Source organism: Aotus nancymaae, unplaced genomic scaffold (assembly GCF_030222135.1).
Source record: "Aotus nancymaae isolate 86718 unplaced genomic scaffold, 86718_ANA_hifiasm-v0.15.2.pri h1tg000049l, whole genome shotgun sequence".
Lineage (NCBI taxonomy): Eukaryota > Metazoa > Chordata > Mammalia > Primates > Aotidae > Aotus > Aotus nancymaae.
In genome coordinates, this window is record NW_026988463.1 from 3175821 (window position 1) to 3186165 (window position 10345).

At 46.0% G+C, this 10345-nt stretch overlaps 1 protein-coding gene across 1 annotated transcript; it reads left to right on the forward strand.

Annotated features, from left to right (window-relative positions):
- The first annotated feature begins 6579 nt into the window (after nucleotides 1–6579).
- On the forward strand, nucleotides 6580–7523 carry LOC105709717 (olfactory receptor 1F1). Its single transcript, XM_012441741.3, is given in 1 exon segment — nucleotides 6580–7523. A coding segment is annotated over 1 exon segment (933 nt). The 5' UTR covers nucleotides 6580–6590.
- Nucleotides 7524–10345: the final 2822 nt, after the last annotated feature.

A 10345-nucleotide genomic window follows, 5' to 3' on the forward strand; every position in this document is an offset into this window, starting at 1 on the left:
TCCTGGTCAACAAGGTGAAACCCCGTCTCTACTAAAAAATACAAAAATTAGCTGGGCATGGTGGCACACGCCTGTAGTCCCAGCTACTCAGGAGGCTGAGGCAGGAGAATTGAACCCAGGAGGAGGAGGTTGCGGTGAGCCGAGATCGTGCCATTGCACTCCAGCCTGGGTAACAAGAGCGAAACTCCATCTCCAAAAAAAAAAAGAAAAAAAAAAGAAATCATATGGTCTTCTGATCCTTTGTGTTTACCCGTAAAAAATCACAGCAGTGGACGTGGTGGCTCATGCCTGTAATCCCAACACTTTAGGAGATGGGGCAGAGGAACACTTGAGCCCAAGAGTTCAAGATCAGCTCGAGCAAAACCCCATCTCTACAAAAAATACAAAAATTAGCTGGGCTTGGAAGCTGAGATGGGAGGATCGCTTGAGCCCAGGAGGTTGAGGCTGCAGTGAGCTGTGATCGCTCCATGGCACTCCAGCTTGGGTGACAGAGCAAGATCTTGTCTCAAAAAATGAAAACAGGCCGGGCGAGGTGGCTCAAGCCTGTAATCCCAGCACTTTGGGAGGCCGAGGCGGGTGGATCGTGAGGTCAAGAGATCGAGACCATCCTGGTCAACATGGTGAAACCCCGTCTCTACTAATACAAAAAAAAAAAAAAAAATTAGCTGGGCATGGTGGCGCGTGCCTGTAATCATAGCTACTTAGGAGGCTGAGGCAGGAGAATTGCCTGAACCCAGGAGGCGGAGGTTGCGGTGAGCCAAGATCGCGCCATTGCACTCCAGCCTGGGTAACAAGAGCGAGACTCCATCTCAAAAAAAAAAAAAAAAAAAAAAAAAAAATGAAAACAAAAACAAAACCCATTAAAGACGGTGGGGACAGTGGCTCACGCCTGTAATCCCAGCACTTTTGAGAGGTCAGGGCGGGAGGACCACTTAAGTCCAGGTGTTCCAGACCAGCCCAGGCAACATGGTAAGATCATATCTCTCCAAAATTTTTTAAATTACCCGAACATAGTGGCATGTGTCTGTGGTCCCAGCTATTCAGAAGGCTGAGAAGGGAGAATTGCCTGAGCCTGGGAGGTTGAGACTGCAGTGAGCTGTGTTCACACCACTGTATTACAGCCTGGGCAACAGAAGGAGACCTTACCTCAAATAATAATGATAGTGATATATAATAAAAGAGATTAAAGAGCTGGGCACAGTGTCTCAAGCCTGTAATCCCATTATTTTGGGAGGCTTGAGCCCAGGAGTGACCAGCCTGGGCAACATAATGAGACCTCATCTTTACAAAAAAATTAAAAATTAGCCAGGTGTGGTGATGGTGTCCCTATGTTGCCCAGGCTGGTTTCAAACTCCTGAGCTCAAGCTGCCCTCCCACCTTGGCCTCCCAAAGTGCTAGTGTTGACCATTAATGTGACATGCTGGTTCTTGTATTCTTGGTTTAAAAGAATTTAAACAAGAGACACACAGCAAAACAAATGCAGCATAGAGTAATTTCTTGCAAAAGAAAAAGAATATTTTGAAAGTTAGATGCAGAATAGACAGTACACCCTGAAAGAGAGGGAATTCAGGGCAGGCTGCCTCTAACAATGAGACAGCAAAGACTGGCACGAGGGAGACTCCATTTATGGGAGTCTTAAATGGTTATTCATAAGGAGGTGGAGGTGTTACTAGTAAGCAAGTTCTGTGTGGTCCTCTCAGTGCACACGTGCAGTAGCTGTGAATGTTTGTTTATACGTTGCATGTCTCGTTAGATCTTAAATCTCCACCCAGGGATGTGTTTTTACTATTAAAATGAGGAAAAAGGCCGGGCGTGGTGGCTCGTGCCTGTAATCTCAGCACTTTGGGAGGCCGAGACGGGTGGATCACTTGAACTCAGGAGTTCGAGACCAGCCTGGCCAATATGGTGAAACCTTGTCTCTACTAAAAATACAAAAATTAGCCAGGCGTGGTGACAGGCGTCTGTAATCCCAGCTAATTGGGAGGCTGAGGCAGGAGGATTGCTTGAACCCAGGAGGTGAAGGTTGCCGTGAGCTGAGACTGCACCATTGCACTCCAGCCTGGGCAACAGAGTCTCCATCTCAAAAAAAGAGGAAAAAGTCAATTCGAGGTCAGGTAAAACTAGAATGCACATGCTCTGGAGAAAGGAAAGTCCCTACTGAAGATAGCTATGCTTGAATGACCTTGATACACGGTGAATGCTGAGGCTTACTGCATTGACTGTATGGTCACCACAGTCGCTGTGTTTCAAGAATATGGTTACTTCCTTGACTCCCTATCCTGCCTCACTAGGATTACAGGTGTAAGACATCATGCCTGGCCAATGGCATTAATTACATTCACATTGTATGCAATCATCACCATTAACTGTTTCCAAAATGTTTTCATAATTTCAAACAAATTCTGTAACCATTAAGCAATAACTCACCACATCCCCTTCCCCAATTGTTAATAACTTTCAGTCTACTTCCTTTCTCTGTGGACTTGCCTACTCTAGACATTTCATATAAGTAGAATAATAGATCCTCTGTTCTTTTGTGTCTGGCTTCTTTCACTTAGCATAATGTATCAGGGCTCATCCATATTGTAGCAAATGTCAGTGCTTCATTCCTTTTTATGGATGAATAATATTCCATCGAAGGATCTACCACATTTTGTTTATTCATCTGTTCATGGATACTTGGGTTGTTTTCACATTTTTGCCATTGTGACTAATGTTGTACAATAATTGTTGTACAAATATCTGTTTGAGTCCCTGTTTTCAATGCTTTGAGTACAAACCTAAGAACAGAATTGCTGGATTGTATGATAATTCTGTTTAGCTGCTGGGGGAACTACCCAACTGTTTTCCCCAGCAGCTGCATCATTTTACATTCTCACCAGCAATGTAGAGTTCTGGTTTCTCTACGTCCTTGCCAACACTTGTCGCTTTTGTTTGTTTGTTTAATTATTGTCAAATATATGGAGGAAGAGGGGAACTCCTATCCTCCTCCATTTAGTCCTGGTGATAATGTCCATCAGTGGATTCCCACATGGAATGGATTGAGTTGATGATCCAGAACGATGAGAGTACTCGATTCTCCCATGCAGAATGGTTGGTTCAGGTTTGGACACATGACCCAGGAGGGGATGATTACAACCTTACCTGAAGTTGGGGTAGGAGACAGGGTGTTTTTACTATTTTTGGTCCAATGCTTTGACATTGGACCAAATTGTGGACTAGCTAAAAGAGATGGGATGGAAGCAGCTTTCCGTAAGGCACACCCACCAATGTGCCATGTTGGTTTACCATTGCCATGGCAACAGCCAAGAGTTACTGCCCCTTTCTAATGCAATGACCCAATGACCCAAAGGTTACTAACCCTTCCCTAGAAATTTCTGCATAAACTGCCCCTTAATCTAGATGTACTTAAAACGGGTATAAATATGGCTGCAAAACTGCCCAGAGCTGCTACTGTCAGCACACTGCCTATGGGGGAGCCCTCCTCTGCAGGAGGAGTGAGGGAGCTGTCACTGCCTGTTGCTTCAATAAAGCTGTTTTCTTCTACCACTGGCTCACCCTTGAATTCTTTCCTGGGCAAAGCCAAGAACCCTCGCAGGCTAGGCCTCACTTTGGGGCTTGCTTGTGTGCATCAGTACAATGTTATTAATAAATAAACACTGGTAGAGAGAAGTTCCATGTGCCCTGTGACTGCCAGGCTGGGAGGATGTGAATTTGGAGCTTCTTGAGGACATCTTGCTGCCACATAGGGAGAGGTCATCTGCAGAATGAAGCCGAGCAGAGGCCAACAGAGTATGAGATGAAGAAATACAGGGTCCTGATGTTATTATTCAGATTCCTGAATTTGGTCTTGCCTGAAACACACAGTCTTTACAACAAGACACTTTGGATTTTGTAATGACATCAATCTGTACATTCAATTTCTCCCTAGGCTGATATGAATTGGTTTTTTATTGCTTGCAAACAATGTCTTTGCTAATTCAGTGGCTATTCTCTTCCTCTTCACCAGATCTTTTGTAATTAGCTTTATGAGCTGTTTGTTGTTGTTTGTTTTTTTTGAGACGAAGTCTTGCTCTGTACCCCAGGTTGGTGGGTTTGGTGGTGCACGTCTGTAGTGCCTTGCCTGAGCAACAAGAGTGAAACTCCAGCTCAATAATAATAATAATAATTTAATATCTTAGCCTCCACCTAATGGACATGGTCTTAGCCCAGTGTATCGATGAAGTTAGGAGTCATGAGATAGTTAACATAAATTACCTAATTTAGCTATTAAAACTCTGCAAGGTGAGTATTATTTCTCCACTCCACAGATGGTGGGAGCTGGTGATTCAGCGGAGGTTGCTAGCTTTCCCAAGGCATACAACTGGTAATGGTGGATCCATCACCATGGAATGCTGATCTGTGAAAATCCAAAGGTTATCCTCTTAATCCCAGTATAGCTTCACAGGTATCTCCCAACAAGGACACCATCCCAGTTGAAAGGGGGAAGGGGGATAAAATACAGGGTTGTGAGTTTCCTCTAGCAGAAGGGTTGTTGCCAATGGTTAATGTTTATCCTTTAGATTGCATCATTTTCAGTATTATGTATGACAAAGCCTTTTTTTTTTTTTTTTTTTAGACGGAGTCTCTTTATGTTGCCCAGGCTGGAGTGCAGTGGCTACTCACAGGCACGATCCCACTACTGATCAGCATGGGAGTTTTGACCTGCTCAGTTTCAGACCTGGGCTGGTTCACCCCTCCTTAGGCAACCTGGTGGTCCCCTGCTCCTGGGAGGTCACCATATTGATGCTGAACTTAGTGCGGACACCCGATTGGCACAGCACGCTACAGCCCAAAACTCCTGGGCTCAAGCAATCTACCCACCTCAGCCTCCAGAGTAGCTGGGACTACAGGCACGTGCCACCACATCTGGCTTTTTTTTTTTTAATGGAGTTTTGCTCTGTCAACCAGGCTAGAGTGCAGTGGCATGACCTCAGCTTACTGCAACCTCTGCCTCCTGGGTTCGTGATTCTCCTGCCTCAGCCTCCCAAGTAGCTGGAATTACGGGTGCATGACTGGCTAATTTTTGTATTTTTAGTAGAAACAGAGTTTCTCCATGTTGGCCAGGCTGGTCTTGAACTCCTGACCTCGTGATCTGCCTGCCTCAGCCTTCTAAAGTGCTGGGATTACAGGCATGAACCACTTCGCCTGGGTGACAAAGCTTTATCATCAGTGTTGGACACAAAAGAGCCAAGGACGGAAAGGGACAATTACTCTCTGCTTTTCTTAATGAGGCTCTCAGGGAATATGGCCCTAGTGGGCATGGAGGCTCCTGGAAAGAGCTTGTCCTGTGAGTCTTCCAAACATCCTTTCTGCATCGAGGGCTGTCTGTGCAGCCCAGCTCCTGGTTCATGAGAGACTCAGCCTCAAAGCTCCAGTGACAAGTCACTCTCCCTCAGACCAATAACCTCTGGACAGGTCTGAAAAAGGGAAGCCAACCCAGGACTTTGGGAGACAGTGAGGACTACTGTTCTTTCTGGGTAAGAGTCAGATCAGTGGCTGGGCGCGGTGGCTCACGCCTGCAATCCCAGCACTTTGGGAGGCTAAAGCGGGCGGATCACGAGGTCAGGAGATCGAGACCATCCTGGCCAACATGATGAAACATCGTCTCTACTAAAAATACAAAAAATTAGCTGGGCTTGAAGGTGCATGCCTGTAATCCCAGCTACTTGGGAGCCTAAGGCAGGAGGATCAGGGAGAACCATGAAGTTGGAGGTTGCAGTGAGCTGAGATTGCACCATTGCACTCCAGCCTGGCAACAGAGCAAGACTCCGTCTCAAAAAATAAAAAAGAGTCAGATCAGTGGGACTTCACTGATAACTGCTTGTCAGGACATAAAGCCTCAGAGGGACACTCCTTCCTTTCCATTAAGTGGAGCCAGAAAAACAGTCCTGAACTCAGCAGCAGTTCCTTGCAATCACTCAGTCAGGACCAATCTCTGTCTCATCTGAGATTGTGAACTGTGGGGAACACAAATTGACTGAGTTTCTGCCCAGACCGCTAGGTCGTTTCATTTTAAATTTACAAATTAGGGCCGGGCGCGGTGGCTCAAGCCTGTAATCCCAGCACTTTGGGAGGCTGAGGCAGGTGGATCACGAGGTCAAGAGATCGAGACCATCCTGGTCAACATGGTGAAACCCCATCTCTACTAAAAATACAAAAAATTAGCTGGGCATAGTGGCACGTGCCTGTAATCCCGGCTACTCAGGAGGCTGAGGCAGGAGAATTGCCTGAACCCAGGAGGCAGAGGTTGCGGTGAGCTGAGATCGCGCCATTGTACTCCAGCCTGGGCAACAAGAGTGAAACTCCACCTCAAAAAAAAAAAAAATTTTACAAATTAGACTCAGGGAGCTCAGTGGACATAGCCAAGAAGGCCTGGCACAGACCTCTGTAAACCTGAGCCCTGAACTTAGCAGTAGCACCCCCAGCAGGATTAACAATACTATCATTTACACACTGCAGGCAAAATTCTACTGCCATTCCTATGCCCCATCTTAACCAGTATTTTCCAAGCTTTGCATTTCATCTTCTTTGTCCAGGATCCCAGGCGCATGAGCGGGACAAACCAGTCGAGTGTCTCTGAGTTCCTCCTCCTGGGACTCCCGAGGCAGGCCCAGCAGCAGCGTCTCCTCTTTGTGCTCTTTCTGAGCATGTACCTGGCCACAGTCCTGGGAAACCTGCTCATCATCCTGGCTGTCAGCACAGACTCCTGCCTGCCCACCCCGATGTACTTCTTCCTCAGCAACCTGCCCTTTGTAGACACCTGCTTCTCCTCCACTACTGTCCCCAAGATGCTGGCAAATCACATACTCAGGACTCAGACCATCTCTTTCTCTGGCTGTCCCATGCAGATGTATTTCATGTTCATGGACATGGACAATTTCCTCTTGGCTGTGATGGCCTATGACCGCTTTGTCGCTATGTGCCACCCCTTACATTACAGAGCAAAGATGACCCATTAGCTCTGTGCCCTGCTCGTTGCTGGATCGTGGGTGGTTGCCAACCTGAATGTCCTTCTGCACACCCTGCTGATGGCTCAACTCTCATTCTGTGCAGACAACACCATCTCCCACTTCTTCTGCGATGTGACGCCCCTCCTGAAACTCTCCTGCTCAGACACACACCTCAATGAGGTAATACTCCTTAGTGAGGGTGCCCTGGTCATGATCACCCCATTTCTTTGCATCCTGGCTTCCTATATGCACATCATCTGTGCCGTCCTGAGGGTCCCATCCACAAAGGGACGATGGAAAGCCTTCTCCACCTGTTGCTCCCACCTGGCTTTGGTTCTCCTCTTCTATGGCACCATCATATCTCTGTATTTCAACCCTTTATCCTCCCACTCAGCTCAGAGAGATACAGCAGCTGCTGTGATATTCACAGTGGTGACTCCCATGCTGAACCCTTTTATCTACAGCCTGAGGAACAAGGACATAAAAGGGGCTCTTGGAAAAGTGGTTGGCAGGAAGACATGCTGTTACTGATGAATGTCCCATGGACCTATCTGTCATTTCCAGGCATAGCAATCTTTGCCAACTCATTGAAATGTAGCAATTATCTGTCAAAGTGTCTCCAAGGAACTCGGAATAAATATACCCAGTAGATACTTATCAATGAACTCTGATTTAACTACAACCCTGCTCTCTTCAATAGGTAATGACATTTGTTTCTAATTATTTAAAATGCCTTTACATAAAAGTCAAACTATTCCTTTCCAAGTGATCATTTTGAAAGGCTATATGTTGGCAAGTCACAGTGGCTTATGCCTGTAATTCCAGCACTTTGGGCCTGAGAGATGGGTGGATCACCTGAAGTCAGGAGCTCGAGACCAGACTGGTCAACATGGTGAAACCTTGTCTGTATTAAAAATACAAAAATTAGCCGGGCGTGATGGCGAGCATCTGTAATCTGTAGCTGCTTGGGAGGCTAAAGCAAGAGAATCGGCTGAACCCGGGAGGCAAAGGTTGCAGTGTGTCGAGATCTGCCACTGCATTCCAGACAGAGGAGGGAGGGAGGGAGGGAGGGCGAGGGAGAGAGGGAGAGAGGGAGAGAGCGGCGGGGGGGGGGGAGAGAGAGAGAGAGAGACAGAAAGAGACAGAGACAGAGACAGAGAGACAGAGAGACAGAGAGAGAGAGAGAGAGAAAGAGAAAGTCTATATAAGAATATATGTTAAAAGGGCCGGGCACGGTGGCTGACACCTGTAATCCCAGCACTTTGGGAGGCCGAGGCGAGTGGATCACGAGGTCAACAGATCGAGACCATCCTGGTCAACATGGTGAAACCCCGTTTCTTCTAAAAATACAAAAAATTAGCTGGGCATGGTGGCACGCGCCTGTAATCCCAGCTACTCAGGAGGCTGAGGCAGGAGAATTGCCTGAACCCAGGAGGCGGAGGTTGTGGTGAGCCGAGATTGCGTCATTGCACTCCAGACTGGGTAACAAGAGCGAAACTCCGTCTCAAAAAAAAAAAAAAAAAAAAAGAATATACGTTAAATATCTTTCCATTTTCCTATTGTAAATGCTTTTAAGCTCTATAGCACTGGTTTTCAACCCTAGCTGCATTTTGGTATCACATGGAGCACTTTGAAAGTATATACAGCACATCCTCCAACAATGTTGTTTCGTTCAACGACGTTTTTTTCTTTTTCTAAATTTCAGTAATTTTTAGGAACATGTGGTTTTGTTACATGGATACGTTCTTCAGCGGTGATTTCTGAGACTTTGTTGCACCCATCAGCATGCTAAATGAGGAACTACATCTGTGTGAGACAGCCAGTTCTTTCCAGCCCTCTCCTGGAAAGAAAAATCTGCCTCCACTTTACCTTCATTCTTTAAAATCTTTTTTTCCTTATATGATTTAATACTTGTTACATAATTTTTTTTTTTTTTTTCAAGATGGGGTTTCACCATGGCCAGGCTGGTCTTGAACTCCTGACCTCAGGTGATCCACGCACCTTGGCCTCCCAAAGTGCTAGGATTACAGGCATTCGTGTCCTTTGTAGGGACATGGATGAACCTGGAAACCATCATTCTCAGCAAACTGACACAAAAACACAAAATCAAACACTGCATGTTCTCATTCATAGGCGGGTGTTGAACAATGAGAACACATGGACACAGGGAGGGGAGCACTACACACTGGGGTCTGTTGGGGGGAAATAGGGGAGGGACAGCAAGGGGTGGGGAGTTGGGGAGAGATAGCATGGGGAGAAATGCCAGATATAGGTGAAGGGGAGGAAGGCAGCAAATCACACTGCCACGTGTGTACCTATGCAACAATCTTGCATGTTCTTCACATGTACCCCCAAACCTAAAATGCAATTAAAAAAAAAATCAAAAGAAAAAGAAAAGTGATTGCAGAAAATAAAAAAACTGACAAATTATGAAACTGGTTTTTTTTCCTTGTCTTGGACATTCAACATTTTTATTATGATGCATTTATTTTGGGTCTCTTTGTGTTTATCTTACTTGAAGTTTACTAAAAGCTTCCTGTTTGTATAGATATGTTTTAATAAATTTGGAGAATTTTTATCCATTGTTTTCCAAAATTTTTTCCTTTCCTTTCTCTCCTCTCCTTCTGGTACTCCCATTATGTGTATTTGGTGCACTTACTGATGTCCATATTTCTTTCAAGTTATGTTCACTTGTCTTTTTTTTTTTTTTGAGACGGATTCTTGCTCTGTCACCCAGCCTGGATCTCCACTCACTGCAACCTCCGCCTCCTAAGTTCAAGAAATTCTCCTGCCTCAGCCTCTCAAGCAGCTGGGACTACAGGTACCCTCACCCCGTCATGCTGGAGTAAACCTCTCATTTACTCTGATTTTTTTTTTTAAAGAGACAAGGCCAGTGCTTTGGAAGGCCGAGGAGAATCACTTCAGCCAGGAGTTTCATCATGGGCAACAGAGCAAGACCCCATTTCTACAAAAAGAAAAATAAATTGGCTGAGTGAAGTGGCCTGCCCCTGTAGTCCCAGATACTTGGGAGGCTGAGGTGGAAGGATCTCTTGAGCCCAGGAGTTCAGTGCTGTAGTGAGCTATGGTCATATACTCCAGCCTGGGTGACAGAGTGAGACCCTGTTTCTAAAAAAAAAAAAAAAAAATGCCAGACGCAATGGCTCATGCCTGTAATCCCAACACTTTGGGAGGCCGAGGTGGGCAGGCCACAAGGTCAAGAGATCAAGACCATCCTGGCCAACATGGTGAAGCCCCATCTCTACTCAAAATACAAAAGTTAGCTGGGCATAGTGGCACGTGCCTGTAGTCCCAGCTACTTGGGACGCTGAGGCAGGAGAATCACTTGAACCCAG